Source organism: Hypanus sabinus, chromosome 5, assembly GCF_030144855.1.
Source record: "Hypanus sabinus isolate sHypSab1 chromosome 5, sHypSab1.hap1, whole genome shotgun sequence".
Classification (NCBI taxonomy): Eukaryota; Metazoa; Chordata; class Chondrichthyes; order Myliobatiformes; family Dasyatidae; genus Hypanus; species Hypanus sabinus.
Genome location: NC_082710.1, coordinates 147,269,801 through 147,288,544, shown reverse-complemented (window position 1 = coordinate 147,288,544; position 18,744 = coordinate 147,269,801). Strand labels below are relative to the sequence as shown.

The window sequence follows — 18,744 nt, the reverse complement described above, 5'->3', positions numbered from 1 at the left end:
GTTTAGGAAGAACACGGATGAGCATTTGTATCATCCAGGCAGCGGAAGGCCACAAACCACATGCTGGCAAATTGGATTAGTGGAATTTCTACAGATGTGCCGAGGAGAGCGTCCCAATGTGTGGCATCACCTCCTGCTGTGGAGGGGCCAGAGCACAGGATTGGAAAAAGCTGCAGTGCGCACTCCTCACTAGCTTTTCCACCACTGAGGACATCTTCAAAAGGCAGTCCTCAAAAAGACGGCATCCATCATTAAGGACCACCACTGCGCAGGAAATGCCCTCTTCTCATTATTACCATCAAGGAGGAGGTACAGGAGCCTGAAGACACACACTCAACATTTTAGGAACAAATTCTTCCCCTCCACCATCAGATTTCTGAATGGATAATGAAACCATGAACACTACCTCACTATTTTTGCTCTTCTTTTCCCCTCATTTATCTTTGTAACATACAGTATATATTTCTTTCTACAATTTATGGTATACTTTGTGTACTGTTGCGAAACACCTAATGTTCCAGCATACAACAGTGATAATAAACCCGGTTCTGATTCTGGGGACCTGCTGAGTTCCTCCAATGGACAGATGTTGCTTTGTGAGCAAAGTCTCTTACAAATCTCTTCAAAAGTATGGTAGAGAGCATTCTGACCAGTTGCATCATTGCTTGGTAGATAGCCATCAATGCACAGGATCACAAGGTTGGAGGCCCATCAGGGGCATAACACAACCCACCATTGAAGTCATCTTCAAGAGGGAGCTCCTCAAGGACACAAAAGGACCCTCCATATTCAGGACATGCCTTCTCCTCAGTACTACTAGAGGATGTGCAGGAGCCTGAAGACCCACAGTCAGTAATTCAAGAGCTTCTTCCCCTCCATTATCAGTTTTCTGAATGGTCCATGAACCCACAAACACTGCCTCCCATTATTCCTTTCCTTTGAACTATTTTTTAAAGCAATTATGTTTTTGCACTGTACTGCTGTGGCAAATCAACAAATTTCACGTCATAATAAAGGTGATTCCAATTAGTGTACATCAGAATCAGGTTTATTATCACTGGCATGTGACATGAAATTTGTTAACTTAGCAGCAGTGCAATACCTTATCTAGCAGAGAGTGAGAGAGAAAGTAAAATATTGAATAGATTTTTTTTAATGTGCAAAAACAGAGGTACTGTTTAAAAGAAAGTGAAGTAGTGTCCAAGGGTTCAATCTGCATTTAGGAATCAGATGGCAGAGGGGAAGAAGCTGTTCTTGAATCGCTGAGTGTGTGTTTTCAGGCTTCTGTACCGCCTACCTGATGAGAAAAGGGCATGACCTGGGTGCTGGAGGTCCTTAATAATGGACGCTGCCTTTCTGAGACACCACTCCTTAAAAATATCTTTTGTACTTTGTAGGCTAATGCTCAAGATGGAGCTGACTAGATTTACAACCTTCTGCAGCTTCTTTCGGCTCTGTGCAGTAGCCCCTCCATACCAGATAGTGATGCAGCCTGTCAGAATGCTCTCCACGGTACAAATATAGAAGTTTTGAGAGTACAGAATTTGTCGACGTGCCAAATCGCTTCAAACTCCTAATAAAGTATAAATAAACTCATACAAGAGATTTTGCAGATGCCGGAAGTCCTGAGCAACACATACAAAATACCGTAGGAACTTAGCAGGGCTGTCCAGATATGAACGGGGTCGACCCTCTATAGATGGTGCCTGACCAGGCTGCAGGGTTTCTCCAGCAGTTCGTGTGTGTTGCTCAGAATGCGGTAGGGTGGAAGTCTGGTCCGGGTTTTGCTTTGACGCTGGTCCAGGTTTTGTTGTTGCTCCAGTCCTGGTTTTGTGCACAGCCGTTCTTTGTGTGTGTGTGGTGCGGGAGCGCGGGCTGCCGTCCACCGAGCGACGCGAGAGCACCGGCCGTGTAGTCGCCGTCCGTTTAGCCGCCGAGTGCCGCCACAGCACCGTCCGTTTAGCCGCCGAGTGCCGCCACAGCACCGTCCGTTTAGCCGCCGAGTGCCGCCACAGCACCGGCCGTGTAGTCGCCGTCCGTTTAGCCGCCGAGTGCCGCCACAGCACCGTCCGTGTAGTCGCCGAGTGCCGCCACAGCACCGTCCGTGTAGTCGCCGAGTGCCGCCACAGCACCGTCCGTGTAGTCGCCGAGTGCCGCCACAGCACCGGCCGTGTAGTCGCCGAGTGCCGCCACAGCACCGGCCGTGTAGTCGCCGTCCGTTTAACCGCCGAGTGCCGCCACAGCACCGGCCGTTTAGCCGCCGAGTGCCGCCACAGCACCGGCCGTGTAGTCGCCGTCCGTTTAACCGCCGAGTGCCGCCACAGCACCGGCCGTTTAGCCGCCGAGTGCCGCCACAGCACCGGCCGTTTAGCCGCCGAGTGCCGCGAGGGTACCGGCCGTTTAACCGCCGTCTGCCGAGTGCCGCGAGAGCTCCGTCCCTTTAACCGCCGAATACCGGCCGTTTAGCCGCCGTCTGCCGGGAACCGCGAGCGGAGCACGGAGCACCAGCCACCGTTTGCCGGGCCCAGCGCTGTCATGGCAGACTGCGACCGGGGCTTTTCGAGCGAGGAGCTGCTATCGCGGCGCTTCCCTCTGCACCGGGCCTGTAGGGACGGCGATGTGGCGGCGCTGCACTCGCTGCTGGCCGCCTCGGCGCCCGCCGACATTATCCAGGAGGACAACTTCTACGGCTGGACCCCGCTGCACTGGGCCGCGCACTTCGGCAAGGTAAGGCCGGCGAGCGGAGCGCAGCCGCACGGGAGAGCGCACGGGGGGTGGGCGGCGGAGCTGTAGGGAACCGGGGCAAAACCGGAGTCCACCCGGAGGTGTGTGGAGCCGGGCGGGGGCAGGACCGGGCCCACAGATGTAGGGTAGCGGCCGGAGGTGTATGGAGGCAGGGGTAGCGACTGGAGGTGTAGGGAGCTGGGGTGGGCCCCTCCGGGCACTGTAGTGAGTATAACGTGTATATACCGTCTGTGACATAAACATTGTAAATGCAAACAGGATGTACATGCACCAACATCGGGTACAACGCATCACAGACAATTGTAGGTGGGTACATTTGCCGACAGCCTCCTGTGTAAACATGTCACACTGTCGCCCCATGCGGTTAGAGCATTAGCCCCTGTTGTACCTGTGGACTTTGGTGGTGATATAACAGGCGCCCCATTCCTTCTCTCTCCCTCCTGTCTCCCCACCCAAACACAGATTTTCATAAGGATTCAAAGTTAATCGGGCTTCACTGATGATCTGTCCACCTCTAGAAGCATATACTTACGCAGACGATCGATTATATTCTAAGCATAGATCAAGTCCGCAAACAGTGAATCTTGACGCGCATCTAAATTACAAAGGCGTCAAAGTGGAATGGGGGGAGAAAGGTGTTTAGTCTTATCTTATTTAGTCATAGATTGATGTGAGGCACTTCTGTTCCCTGAAACTGGACATGGGAATTCAGCATATGCACATAAGTGCATGTCAGCAGGTGGATGTTGTTTAATATGGCAAGAGCTGGATAGTAGGTCAGACAATATCTGTTGTAAATCAGTGTGGAATAAGTAAAATAAGTGATGTAATGCCCAGAGTGTGAGAGTTAGGGAATTCAATTATCCTGGCAGTTACGGAGAGCAAATATTATATATAAGTGTTGTGAAACATTTTTAGCAGATCAAGATGAAATGTCACTAGTTATGAGCAGATACTAAAAAATAAAAGTACCTTAAAATGTTTTCATTTTCCTGCATTGTTTTCCTGTTATCAGCACCAATGTCCACATGTTGTGGAAAATTCCACTGTAAAAATGGATTGCTTGCGTTGCGTCCTCCCGCCATTCGGGGAGCCACAGTGCTATCACATCCTTGCAGCATAGGTACAGTGTGACAACTTTGCACGGGCACTTTCATAAACACGGAGCAAGGAATTTAAAGTGGAACGCAACAGAAATCAATTTAATATTCAAGTTTAAAATGAAATATGAATTATATGAAGTGTCCCCACCCCATTTTCAACCTTAAACTGCAAGTTCTTGTTTGCCCTCTGGAGATCAACTCGTATACAGTAAATGCAGCTACAAGTATATTTTAGATAAACTATGCTAATAAAAATAGTTAATCAGCTGGAAAAACCCAATAAAATTTTGCAATGACTTACGATCTGCAGATTTCTGATGAAAAATAAATGGCTAGATAAATTGTATGAATTGGCAAACTATTATATTGTTATTGAATTCTGTTCAGTTATTTCAAATAAATTAGGAGCTCCTGTTAGTAAATTTCAGTGTGAGATTCCCATTTGGAAGCAGAGAGTTTCTGTTGCATCCTCATCACTTGTAGTTCTTTGATGATTGGACATTAAAAATTTATAGTTCCGCACTGTAGGGTTGGAGGAGGGGGTCATGCCATTAGGTGGTCTCCAAGGAGGGTGAGGAAGAAGTGGTCAAGATGCTTGGTCATCTCTAGAGGTGCTTGGGGTATCGGGCTCTTTTCTAGAAGGGGATTGAGCCATATCTAGTGCTTGTGTCATGATAGAATATTGTAGCTGGGATGTCACATGATACTAGTCATATTGGGAGGGGATGAAAGGCTTATGCTGGGTTATTTCTGTAGGTGGCAGTCACATGGGGCAGTGTGAATTTTGGGGTGGAGTCAGCAAACACCAGGACCATGAGATAGATGTAGGACATGACACTGTGAGTTCTTGGTGAGAGTAGGTGTTTTCTCCAGGGTTGGGGTCTGTGCAGTGTCACATTATTTCAGGGAGGGACACTTTGAGCTAGGTCATTGGGATAGGAGTCCCATGGCATTGGCTGTTCTCCAGGGTGCAGAGAGCATGTGCTACCTTTTATTTCCAAGGTGGGGTGCATGGCAATGAGCTAATATGAGATGATTCCCACTGAACTGGGAGGGAAGTTCATCCTTTGAATAGAAAAGATTTGTATTGCATTGTGCCTTCAAGGATTGAGTCAGCCAAGAGAGGAGTTGAGGCAAAAAATTGGAACAGCCATAATTTTATTGATCAGCAAATCAGGTTCAAGAGGCTGTGTTGTCCACTCTAAAATAATGTGATCTGCAATATTAGCCCCTGTATTGGCACTTTGTAGCCCTCCTTATAGAAGGAAAGGTTTGAAATATTTCCTTAACACTTCCCCAGAATGCTGTAAAAGTTTCACCAATTAAGTTTATATAAATAACATCTAGAAAATTAATTTTCTTTTTAAGATAATAGACATATTTAAGCACATTACTACATAATTTTACAAAACATTTCTGCGTAAGGCTGGGAGGAATTTCTCCAAACTAACAAGATTCTATGTAAAGTGCTGCCCTTCCTAATTCACTTTGTTCCTGTATATTGTTTTAGGTACGCTCTAACCTTTTCTTTGTACAAATTGTTGTGAAGATTATTAGGTACTGGATCGCAGTGCTTGAAAGTACAGGTTGATTGGTTGATAACAACTTTGAAATTTGATTGATACGCTGCGAGGCGGGCTATCAGAAGCACTGGAGCATTCATTCTCTGCTGCTGGCCAGCTCCAGGACAACCGTTTGTACAGAGGTAACATCATTTAAAGCTAGACACTGCAAGGAAGCCAAGGATCAATGTGTTCACCCAGTATGTTCAAACAAGAAACCTCATTCATGCTGAGCATAGAAATTGCTAAGTTAATGCTGTGGTGACTTATACAAAGTTAAGTTCTGGGCATCCCATAATAGGAAATCAATATAAGCAGATCCTTGTGATCATGCTGGGATTATTTGTAGGTATGAAGGGGTTATAGTTATAAAGCAACTCTTAATTTTACTGTAGCTGAAGTGGTTACTAATAGATTGTATGGAGATTTTCCACACCACAGATAGACAATGATTAATTCTCACATCAGATCACAAACTAACCTGTGGGAATTGAAAAGCAGTTTAATGAAATGTATTTTGTAAGTACAGTATCAAATTCCGCCTTAGGTGGAAAAAGTGACTCAGCAATAGTTTGCTCTGCAGGACTAAACTAGATATTAGGTTAGTGATGATGATATTACCACAGATTTGAAAAGCTCAAAAAGCTTATTCTTTGTTGGAATAATCTTAAGATTTTCATTTTATCTTAAGATTTTCATTTTTGTCTTATGCTAAGAAGAACCATTTCCTAAAATTGAATTTCCTTTGTACAATGATTTATTCTTTGTAAACAAAGCTTTTCTTTTCCCTAGCCTTGACAAATTAGCATCCTAACAGATTTGCATTCTGAGGACTTGCCATATACTCTTCGAATGGGCCTTAACAAAGAAGCTGCTTGAGAGTTAGTGGTGTTGAGCTGTGCTCTGGCACCTGCTGTGTTTCTGCTAAAGACATTGGCATTCTCTTGTTCATTTTCCGATTAACCGTTGACTACAGCTGACACTGAGAATGCAAAAGCCCTTCTATTGTTTAGTCAACAGACTGATTACTTGAAACATTTTTTTCCAAAGAGTGGGGTTCTGACATTTGTTGTAATCACTCTTGAAACTGCAACATGACATTTACTATGGAAAACATCTGCACCAAGGCCGGCTCTGTTCCTTCTTCCCACAGGCAAAGCACTGTAAACATTTGGCACGTGATACTTAAACCCATCTGCATTTGTGGATGAATTTTATCAATGAATTGTAGATCTTGGGATCTCTTTCATCTTTGCAACCAACCTTCCCTCTCCCCAGTTCCCAAAGGCAGAAGACGGTGACCACTAGAGAGTAATTTTCATATGTTAGCAATTGAATCGATAGATTTTTAATTGGATTAGGATGTGTAACTGTGGTGTCATGTCAGTTGTCCATATCAAACTTGAATTGTGCATGGGAGAATGGCTTTTTATTTCTGTGTGGGTAATGGAATGGAGATTGTGAACTTGCACTTCTTCATAAACAGTATAAGAAGCTAAGTTTCCAGCAACCAAGATATGTAAAATGTGAGATCCTTCAGTGTGTAATTCAACAAAGGGTTAGAAAACCCCAAAACACTCAAGAACCATCTCTTGTATGTCTATTCTGAATTAGATCTTTCTTGCTCTGAATCATTTCAAAATTGTACAGAAATATCTGGAGATAGGGATGGTAGCTTTGTCACATTGTGCTGAAACTTTGTTGCGTTGAAGAGGTCACTAGCCTCTCAATTCAACAGTCAAGTTTCCTGTCAAGTTTTTTTGCTGTCTTTTTCAAGGCACTGATTTCTTTAAGAGCTCTGCAGGGTTGAGAGCAGAAGTTGATACAGCTGTGCTCTTAAGTTTATTCAGTTCAATCAGCCACACCTTTGTTTCCTCCTGCAATATCCCCCACCCTGAATATATTGTTCATATCCAATGTCTTCATTAAAGTTCACTTTATACTCTGCATTTTTCTTGTATTTGCCCGTGGCCCTGGTTTTAGACTGAGTAGTGATCTGTATTCATTTCACCTATTCCATTGGAGCCTATCTTCATTGATATTCTGTCTCAGTCCTTCTCTCCCATGAATCCTGATCTCTTTTGCTCCCTCGTAATTCTGGGTGCTTCTCTGCTGTCGGGGTATCTAGTTGGTGAGTGGAATTGTGTACTCTTAACATTGAGAGCACTGAAACAAGTCCTGTGGGATTGTAAATGACAAATTAATTGTATTTCAGGAACCTGAATCATTTTACCAGGTCCATTTTGTTCTATCATTTAGCGCAAGGGTTCCCAACCTCAGGTACGCGGGCCCCTTGCTTAGTGTTGTTGGTGGTGCATGACATAAGAAAAGGTTGGGAACCCCTGATAGTGCCTCTTCATGGGATTTTGTGATATTATTTTGACAGGTCGATCCAGTAAGTAGTTTATGGTGTTTTGAAAGAAGGGTAAGATTATAGATTGTGTGTAAGAATGTAAACTGGGCAAGGTTTATATCAATTTGCCAAGCCACTGCCAGACCAACTGGTATCTGCAGTTGTATTCAGTGTTGAAAGTGTGTATGTAAAGATATCATAACTAGATTTTATGAAATCATTTGTACCAATGCCATACAGATTGAACTGTAAAAAATTCTGACAATACGTAAGTTCTGATAAACACACATCTTTAAGAATATTACAGTTGTTGATAAGTCACTGAAACATGATGAATTATTGTTATTTATTTGTAGCTTGGTGAAGTTTATGAGGACCCCTACAATTGAATTCTAATCCAGCAGGTTGGCAGCATCCATGGAAGTGAACAAATAGTCAACATTTTGGGCTGAGACCCTTCTGCAGGACAAGGTGCCAGAATAAAAAGGTTGGGGGAGGGGAAGGAGGATAGTGAGAGGGTGACAATTGAGGCCAGATGGGTGGGATAGGTAAGGGTTGGAAATAAAGAATCCGAAGGAAGTGGAGAGTGGACCATATGATAAAGGGAGGGAAGAGGAGCACCAGGGGAGGTGATAGGCAGTTGAGTCAAGGTAAGAGGTCAGAGTGGGGAATGGAAGGAGAGGAGGGAGAGGGAAACATTTGCAGGAAGGAGAAATCGATATTCAGAATGCCACCAGTATATTCTGCTTTTGGTGGATGGAATGGAGGTGTTCAACAAAGTGATCCCCCAATTAATGACCATTGTAGAGAAGGCCACACCGGTGGTTCCACATTTTAATTCCAATTCCCATTCTGACATGTTGGTTCATGGCCTTTTCTTGTGCCATGATGAGTCTACATTCAGGATGGAGGAGCAACACATTGTATTCTGTCTAGGTAGCTTCTAACTTGATGACACGAATTTTGATTTCTCCTTCCTGTTTTATAAAAAAAATTCCTTCCTCCGCCACTCTTCTGTTCCCCTCTCTGGCCTCTTACCTCTTCACACCTGCCTATTGCCTCCTCCTAATGCCTCTCTTTTTTTCCCTATGGTTTACTCTCCTCTCCTATCAGATTCCTTATCTCTAGCCATTTACTTTTCCAGCCCATCTGGCTTCAACTATCACCTTCCCTCCACCTATGTTTCTATTCTGGCCTCCCCCACCCTCCACCCCCTTTCCAATCCTGAAGAAGGTTCTCAGCCCAAAACGTCAACTGTTTGTTCATTTTCATAAATGTTGCCTCACCTGCTGAGTTCCTCCAGCATTTTTTGTGTATGTTGCTTTGGACTTCTAGCATATGCAGAATTTCTTGTTTATGAATTATAATCATTTCATTGTCTAACTAAATAATAAACTAGTAGCAGAAATTAACATAAGAACAGGCTACTAGTCACTATTGGATTGAGGGCCGTGGTTTAATTTATGATGACTTTTTCTCGGTCAAAATAAAGAAACTTTGTGGTGTGGATTTATTTATTTCCAGCCCAACCACCCTTGTACATGTTTTTTTTTGTTTCAACCACAAAATATAGTCCAGAATTTATCCAATTAATCTGTCAGGCATCTAAGTGAGAAGACAGCCATTTAATTTAAGTAGATTTGATTTGTGTGCTTCCATTGGCAGTACTGGCAATGCACTGTTTCAAGCTAATTGGATGTTGGTAATCTTTGTCAGATGCACTCCTTGTGCAGATGGTGTTGAGTATGAAAATTCTAGGCAATAGTTCCAGCATTTCTGAAGTTACTAACTTGGAACTTACAGCACAGACAGGCTATTTGACTCTGATGTCCCTTGTGGTGTATGAATTGGCTTGGAGATTTGGAAGTGTCAAGTTGTTAATACTCATCCTCATTGTTAGTATTCATGGTACGTTCTTATGGTGTTGAGGTGTCTAATACTGCAGCCCCAGTGCATCATTTAAGGAGTGGTGGAGACCAAGAGCTGAGAGAAAAAAAGTGCTGACAAAGCAAGTGTTAAGTCTCTTGTTGCATTGAATTAATTGTATGAAGCCTTCAAAGAGAGATCAAACAAATACAGAAATAGCTACCAGAAGCACCACCTAAAGATTTAATCCTTGACATGACGAAGTAAGAGCTGTTGATCTTGAAGTGCATAAATCTCTGGAGTTGACAGTTGTATTCTAGGAACTGAGAAGAAATTGGGGCCCTGGAAAAGGGACATGTGTCATTGTTAGCCAAAAGTAAGTACTGGAAGAGTGGAGGTGGCTAATCTGCCTTTATTTAAGAAGGGTTGCAAGGACATCTGGGAACTACAGGCTATATTTTATATAAATAGTATATATAATTTTTTTTAAAAGGATGAGAATATAAGTGTCATGATTAATAGGTTTGTGGATGATACCAAAATTACTGGTTTAGTAGACAGTGAAGAAAGCTGGATCATTTGAGTACCAGATTTTGGACATCGTGTTATAAACGAAAAGACATTGGTCAGACCACACCTGCGGTCCTATGTGCAGTTATGGTCAGCTTATAGCAAGGGTGAGATTAAGCTCAAAAGGATGCAGAAAAGTCTCCTAATAATGTTTCCAGACTGGGAGGGCTTGAGTTATAAGTAGACACTGGATAGGCTGGGACTGAACAAAATACAAAGTAAATTTATTATCGAGGTATGTATATGTTACCATTTATTACCTTGAGATTCATTTTCTTTGCAGGCATTATGGGGAAAAAAGAAATACATTAGAATTTTACAAAAAATCTATAAACAGACAGATGGACAAAATACAATTTTCAAAAGAAGATGAGCAGTGCAGATAAGCAGAAATACTAAGAGCATGAGTTAGTTGTAAAGAGTCCTTGAAAGTGAGTCAGTCGGTTATAGAATCAGTTCAGAGTAGTGATGAATTAAGTTATCGACAATGGTTTAGGAACCTGATGATAGTAGAGTTGATAATAACTGTTCTGAACTTGGTGGTGTGGGACCTAAGCATCTATAATTCCTGCAAGAAAAGGGCATGCCCTGGTTGGTAATGATCTTTGATGATAGAGCTGTACTTTGATGGACACTGCTTTCTTGTGGCAGTGCTCCATGTAAATGTACTCATTGATGGGGAGGGCTTTGCCTATGATGGATTGGGCTGTATCCACTACTTTCTGTAGCCTTTTCTAATGTTGGGCATGTGTTTTTAGACAGGACATGATGTAACCGGTTTGAATGCTCTCCATTGTGCATCTGTAAAGTTTTTGGTCATGTGCTGAATCTTCACAAACTAAGAGGTAGAGGCACTGTTGTGCCTTCTTTGTGATGGCATTTGTGTGCTGTTGCCAGGACAGATCCTCTGATAAGTTAATAGAAAGGCATTTAAAGTTGCTGACCCTCTCTACCTCTGTTCCCCTAATGAGAACTGTCTCATGGATCTCCAGCTTCTGTAATCAGTAATCAGCTCTTTGGTTCTGCTGATGTTGAGGAAAAGCTGGATGTTGTGGCACCACTCAACCATGTTTTCTATCTCCTTCCTATATGCCGAATGACAATAAAAGTAATGACTTGATTTGTGATCACCTTTAATTCGGCCAACAACAGTATTTCTGCAAACTTAAATACAACTTCCCCACTTAACCAGAAGTATAAAATGAGTGGATCACGAGGCTAAGCACAGAGCCCAGTGATGCATCTGTACCACAGGGTGCTGTGAACAATATGCTGATGCAATTCTGTACTAACTGGGGTCTGTCAGTAAGGAAATCATGGATCCAGTTGCAGAGGGAGGTACTGAGGCCAAAATTTTGGAGCTTAGTTATGAGGTTCAAGGGGTTGAGTGTTCAATGCTGAGCTGTAATCAATGAAGTATGCATCTGACATGTGTATCTTCATAGTCAAGGTGTTCCAGGACTGAGTGAAGAGACAATGAAATGGTATCTACTGCTGACCTTGTGTGACAGGCAAATTGGAGTAGAACCAGGTTGCTCCTCAGGCAGAAGTTGATGTGCGCTGTGACCAACTTCATCATAGTAGATGTAAGTGCTACTGGATGATAGTCACTGAGGCAGGTTACAACATTCTTGAGCACTGGTATGTTTAATGCTTGCTCGAAGAAGGTGGGTACCTCAGGCTACCAAAGTGAGGGTTGAAGATGACTGTAAACTGTTCCCACTTTAGCAAAGGAGGCAACAAACCTTCAGGAACATACCTGGTCTTATGGTATCAACAGACAGGAGCAGGTGGTTTTCCCTGATGACTGGTCAATATTTCTTCAGCATCACTGGAAAATAACAATTGCCTCCATCTTGAATTGTGGCAGTTCACTGTGTTTGAACTTTAGTGGCACAGCCCCCATTTGTATCTTCTGCATTGTTCTAGTTATGATTATCGTTTGAAACATTATGGTTCTGACTTCCATGATAACCTCAGTATTTTGAAAATGTTTTCAATCTTTAAAATTTACTTTGGCAAACCAGCAAGACAGGTGTAAAATGGGAATTGCAATCTGATAGATCAGGCTATATAGAGCCAAAATCAATCCACTGACATTTTGCTTTAATTCACAGTTGTTGATCTTGTTCAGTTGTGACATTTATGTTGAATTGAACTGTGACACATGCTAGCATAGTGTACAAAGTTGGCAGAGAAACTCCATTGGTAGGATGTGGCTTTTGAGCGTCTGGTGCATCCGTAGTGAATAAATCAGGCAATATTATCTGATGTTATTCTAATGGAGCAGCACAATAAAAACAAATGTTGTCTATTTAATGAGTGATAGTTCACAAACTGTACAGAACAAATAGCTGCTTCAGCTGGGAATTGTCTTTTCTCTCTTAGTAAAGGTAATATGTAACCTCAAGATGTTGCACAATCCTCAACTTGTAAACATTTTCTCTCAATTTTTTTTATTACAATGAATGTCTGATTAGTGGCAACTTAGAATTGTGTGAGCTTCTGATCAAGCTATGTGAATAAAGGAAGTACTCCCTCTTCACAATACTGATGATAATAGAGCTCTACATATTTTCATGTTAGCAAAATAAATGTTGCTCTAACCAGTTATCGAACCGTGAAATCACAGACTGGAAGAAGGCCATTCAACGCATCATGCTGTCTCTATTCAGCTGCATAATTCAACTCTTCCACAGTATTAAGTTAAAAATGCATTCTGGATCACAGCATCTCATTGCAAAGTATTTTCCCTTATTACCCCTGTTTTTTGCTTATTACTTTAAGTCGGCAAAACCATAAAATGTGATGGAATTAGAAAGGTTGATAAGGGCAGGACAATATACAATGTTTATATGGATTTCAGTAAGCTTTTGATAAGGCTATAAATTGTAGGCTTTTCTGGAAGGTTAGTTCACATAGAATCCAGAGAGAGCTAGATAATTGGATTCACAATTAGCTTGCTGGTAGAGAACAGAGTGATGGTGGAAAGTTCTTCCTTGGACTGGAGACCAGTGACTAGTGGTATGCCTCATGTTGGTGCTGGGCCCATTGTTTATTCTTTATATCATTGATAAGGATAACAATATGCTGGGCAAGGTTAGATGAGATTTGATAAGGTACCACACATGAGGCTGCTTAACAAGATGAAATTCTATGGCATTACAAGAAAAATATTGGTATGGAAAGCGGTATGGCTGACATGCAGGAGGCAGCGAGTGGGAATAAAACGGGCCTTTTCTGGTTGGCTGCCAATGACTAGTGGCGTTCCTCTAATGTAATTGCAGCAGGACTTAGACAAATTGGAAGAATGGACAAAAAAGTGGCAGATGGAATACAGTGTTGGGAAATGTATGATAATGTGTTTTGGTAAAAGGAACAATAGTGTAGACTATTATCTTAATGGGAAGAAAATTCAAGCATCAGAAGGACTTGGGATTCCTCATGAAGGTCTTCCAAAAGGTTAATTTACAGGTTGAGTCTGTAGTAAAGAAGGCACAAGACTAAAATATAAAAGGAAGGAGATAATGCTGAGCATTTATAAGACAGTAGTCAGGCTGCACTTGGATGTGTTTTCTCATTGGAGAAAGTCCACAGGAGGTTCATGAGGATGATTCTGGGAATGAATGGGTTAATGTAGGAGCGTTTGGTAGCTTTGGAGTGTGGAGGGATCTTGTTGAAAACTACCGAATGTTGAAAGGACTAGATACAGTAGATGTGAAGAGGATGTTTCCTATGTTGGTGGGATATCCAGAACTAGAGGACACAGCCTCAAAATTGAGGAGCAACTCTCTAGAACAGATGTAAGGAGAATTTTTTTTTACCCATAAAGTAGTAACTCTGTGGAATGCTCTACCACAGACTATGGTGGAGGCCAAGTCCGTGCGTATAGTTAAGGTGGAAGTTGATCATTTCCTGATCAGTCAGGACATCAAAGGATTTGGTGAGAAGGCTGGTGTATGGGGTTGAGTGGGATTCAGGATCAGCCATGATGGAATGGTGAAGCAGTCTCGATGGGCTGAATAACCCAATTCTGCTCCTAGTCATATGGCCTTAGTATGTTTGCAGATAATACAGAATAAGTGGTATAATGGACAAAGAAGAAGGTTATCAAAGATTATTGGGGAATTCCGATCAGCTGAGGAATGGCAAATAGAGTTTAGTTGAGAGTTGAAGTGTGAGGTGTTGCATTTTGGAAAGTCATTTCCAAGCAAGACTTTCAGAAGCAGGTCCCCAGTGAGTGTTGTAGAACAGAGGGACCTTGGAGCTCATTTCATGGGTTCCCTGAAAGTGGCATCACTGGTAGACTAGGTGACAAAGGTTTAGCAACCTTCATCAGTCAAGGGACTGAATATAGGAGTTGAAGGTCATGATACAGTTACAAGATGCTGCTGAAACTGCACTTGGAGTATTGTGTTCGGTCTTGGTCACCGTGCTATAGGAAAGATGTTATGAAACTGGAAAAAGTGCAGAAAAGGTTAATAATTTGAAAAATTAATAGAATTTGAAAGACAACTGAGTTCAAGGGAGTAGTTGGCCAGGCCAGGACTTTATTCCTTGGAGTGAAGGTGGCTTTAAAGAAGCATATAAAGTCATGAGGGACAGAGATATCCTATACCCAAGACACTATTCTATACCCGAGAAACCGTTCTAAACCTCCAATTTACTACATCTAGCAAGATCAACAACACCCTGGCAAAGCTACTGACCCAGCTGGAGATCATCGACGCGCCAGAATTGCTTCAACTCCAGACCGCACCTGGACCCGATCATCAAGGCCTGGTCTGAGGTCCACCATGTTCCCGGAGACCTGGGGCCTGCTACTGTGTCGGAGCGCCTGAATGCCTACCATTCCGTCCAGTGACCTCACTTAGGAAAATCAGACCATCAGGCTGTACTCCTCCTCCCGGCTTACAAACAGAAACTGAAGCAGGAGGTCACGGTGTCAAAAGTGGTGTTGTGTTGGACAGAGGAAACAGATGAGGTCCTCTATGACTGCTTTGAATCGGTGGACTAGTTAGTATTCAAGGACTCGGCAGCTAACCTCGATGAGTATGCCTCAGCTGTCATGGACTTTATCTGGAAATGCACAGAGGTCTGTGTGTCTCGCAATACGATCCGGGTATTCCCTAACCGGAAACCTTGGATGAATTATGAGGTCCAGTCCCTTTTGAAGGCTAGAAGCTTTTAGGTCCGGGGATACCAGTTGCTACATGGAATCCAGGTGTGAACTCCGGAAAGCCATTAAGGGCGCCAAGAGGCAATATCAAGCCAGGTTGGAAGCCCAGGCTAACCAGAGGGATGCCAGTAGACTATGGCAAGGTCTAAATGAGATCACTGGGCACAAAGAAAAGGCTGGGAATATCAATAACTGTAGCGCTTCTCTTCCTGACGAACTTAACGTATTCTATGCAAGATTTGAACAGAAGAGGAGCATCCAGCCTCCTCTGGATGAACCGGACCTGGTGGCATCAAGATTCATCGTCACCGAGAAAGACATTAGAAGAGCCTTCCTGAAGATAAATCCAAGGAAAGCGACGGGCCCAGATGGCATCCTGGGACAGGTTCTCCAGGCCTGTACAAGCAAGCTAACTGGAGTGTTTGCTGACATCTTCAACTACTCCCTGCTTCAGTCTAAGATCCCCTCGTGTTTTAAGAAGGCAATGATAATCCCGGTGCCGAATAAAAGCAAGGTGGCATGCCTGAATGACTACCGACCCGTAGCTCTAACATCAATTTCTGTGAAGTGCTTCGAGCGATTGGTTATGGCACACATCAACCATAACCTACCGGTCAACCTCGATGCTTTGCAATTCGCCTACCGGAGCAACAGGTCAACGGCAGATGCCATCTGTCTTGCACTACATTCCTCCTTAGAACACCTGGAGAATAAAGACGCATATGTAAGGCTCCTTTTCATTGACTACAGCTCTGCCTTTAATACCATCATTCCAAGTAAACTGATTCCTAAGCTCTGGACCCTGGGTCTTAGCACTCAGGTCTGCAGCTGGATCTTCAACTTCCTCACAGACAGGACCCAGGCTGTAAAAATAGGGGACAAGCTCTCCTCTACAATCACACTGAGCACCGGTGCCCCATAAGGCTGTGTACTCAGCCCCCTGCTGTACTCACTGTACAACCATGATTGTGTAGCCAAGTTTCCATCAAACTCAATATATAAGTTTGCTGATGACATCACAATTGTAGGCTGTATCTTGGGTAATGATGAGTCTGTGTACAGAGAGGAAATTAAGAACCTGGTGGCATGGTGCAACGACAATGACCTATCCCTCAACGTCTGCAAAACATTCTAATTTTAATTTTAATTTCTAATTCTTCTAATTTTATCCTCAATTGGACTGCCCAATCTTTCTTTTTTTTTGTTGTTTCCAGTTTAGTTTAGTGGGGTTTTTTTCCCTTTATTAACTAAAATTTCCAATCTTTTTTTTACGATTTGTCAAGAGGAGTTGTGGTTTCTTGATTATATTGTATATGTAACAGCGTAACATTATACCTATCTGATTTTGATAATATATACTTTTTGCTGTTTACACGTCTTTTGTATTATCTGTTTGCCAAACTTCTCTGATTTGTTTTACTGGAAAATCAATAAAAAGATTGAAAAATAAATAGGGTGCATCACAACCTGGTATGGAAGTTGTCCTGTCCAAGACTGGAAGAAGCTGCAGAAGATCGTGAACATAGCCCAGCACATCACACAAACCAATCTTCCATCCTTGGACTCACTTTACACCACACGCTGTCAGAGCAGTGCTGCCAGGATAATCAAGGACACGACCCACCCAGCCAAAACATTTTTCTCCTTCTTCCCTCTGGGAAAAGGTTCAGGAGCATGAAGATTCATACGACCAGATTTGGGAACAGCTTCTTTCCAACTGTGATAAGACTGCTGAACAGATCCTGACCCGGATCTGGGCCGTACCTTCCAAATATCCGGACCTGACTTGCACTACCTTACTTTCCCTTTTCTATTTTCTAATTATGATTTATAATTTAAATTTTTATTATAATTCAATTTGTACTTCAGGGAGTGCGAAGTACAGAATCAAATATCACTGTGATGATTGTACGCTCTAGTATCAGTTGTTTGGTGACAATAAAGTAAAGGTAGGGTGAATGCCATCAGTCTTTTCCCCCACTTTTGGGGAAACCAGAAACTGGGGGCATAGGTTTCAGTTGAGAGAGGAAAGATTTAATTGCTTGAGGGGTACTTTTTTAACCCCAAAAAAGGGTGGTATGTATGTGGAATAAGTTGCCTGATGAAGTGGTTGAGGCATGTACAATACCAAGTTATAAATGGCTCTCAAACAGGATTGGGAACATTATGGGCCAAATGCTGGCAAATGGGACTAGCTTAGACAGCATCTTGGTCTGCATGGACTAGTAGTGCCAGAGGCCCTGTTTCTGTGCTGTGATTTTTGACTGCATGACTTGCCTTTCATGATAGTAAGGAATTAGTAAAGAGCAAGATCTATTGAAATTAAGGTTTGATGGCCAAAAAGCTGAATAGATAAGAATGTTTCTAGACCACTGTAACTGCTTTTCTTGTATTGAATTTCAAATATGTTCCTAAGATTTATGGAAATCTAATACCACTGTAATACTCTCTTTTGTACATAAACCAGCACAGCAGTCATTTATCTATACTTAATTTGTTTTCTGTGTGGAGGACATTTTACAAAATTAAATCAAAACTTACTTCATAATATACATTTTCACAGTCCATTTCTTTGCTAGATGAACATCTTACAGTGATATAATTCAGAGACCACCCCTGAGTAGAAAGGCTGGGTTAAAGGTTTGGGTCATTATTGGTTCCTTGGCTGCTTCTTAATGCTCAGTGGTTCGATGGCTTATTGATCTGTATGAAAATTCTTATGTGGTTCTGGGGAGTATTTAAATTAACCCCCAGTGCTTTGGCCAACCAATATAATATTTAAAATAAAGTGTTTGGAAATTGAAACATTCAGCTTGTTCCATATTTTCCTGCTCCTGGGAAGTAATGAGTGAGTTTGAAAAATTTTGAGCAACTGTTGTTTCAAATGAAGCTGGTATCACATTGGACTGGACTCTGCTACAAGCACACAAAGTGTCGGGCATTGGTGTTTGTTGGCTCGCTGCAAGATACTTTGCTCAGCTAGCAAGTGCTTATTTGTGAGAATCTCAAAATGTATTCCACATTTCATTTCTGCACACGCAAGAGAATACAGATGCTAGAATCTGGCACAACAACCTGCCTGTTGGAGGAATTCTGCAGGTCAAGGAGCATCTGTTGGGAGGTGGGGAAAGGAATTGTTGATAGCTTGAATTGAAACCGATGGGTCACGTGCTAGAGGGCACTCTTGGCCTTTGCCTGCCTATTAAAAATAGTATCGTTGATGAAAGATATCCTGGTTGTTTCCAGCAACCCATCACCAGACTGAAAATCTGGCAAGACAAGAACCTAGGATCTACAAGACCTCTTGACATTGAAGATCTGATTCCCATTTGCCTTTGTAAATTTCCATCCTTCTGACAAGTTCTC

The 18,744-nt window shown here is 42.6% G+C and overlaps 1 protein-coding gene across 4 annotated transcripts in view; it reads left to right on the top strand.

Annotated features, from left to right (window-relative positions):
- The first annotated feature begins 2,341 nt into the window (after nucleotides 1–2,341).
- Nucleotides 2,342–18,744, top strand: part of ankrd10a (ankyrin repeat domain 10a) — a 54,766-nt gene continuing 38,363 nt past the window's right edge. The window contains exons 1-2 of one of the 4 annotated variants that reach the window (XM_059970582.1): nucleotides 2,596–2,727; nucleotides 5,398–5,553. Coding sequence is in view for 2 of the 4 variants with exons in the window: in XM_059970585.1 (XP_059826568.1) it covers nucleotides 2,536–2,727 (192 nt within the window). In the remaining 2 variants the exon portion in view is untranslated. Of the gene's footprint in view, nucleotides 2,728–5,397; nucleotides 5,554–7,832; nucleotides 8,235–18,744 lie in introns of those variants that run through there. The other 3 variants (XM_059970585.1, XM_059970581.1, XM_059970583.1) reach the window with 3 other exon arrangements.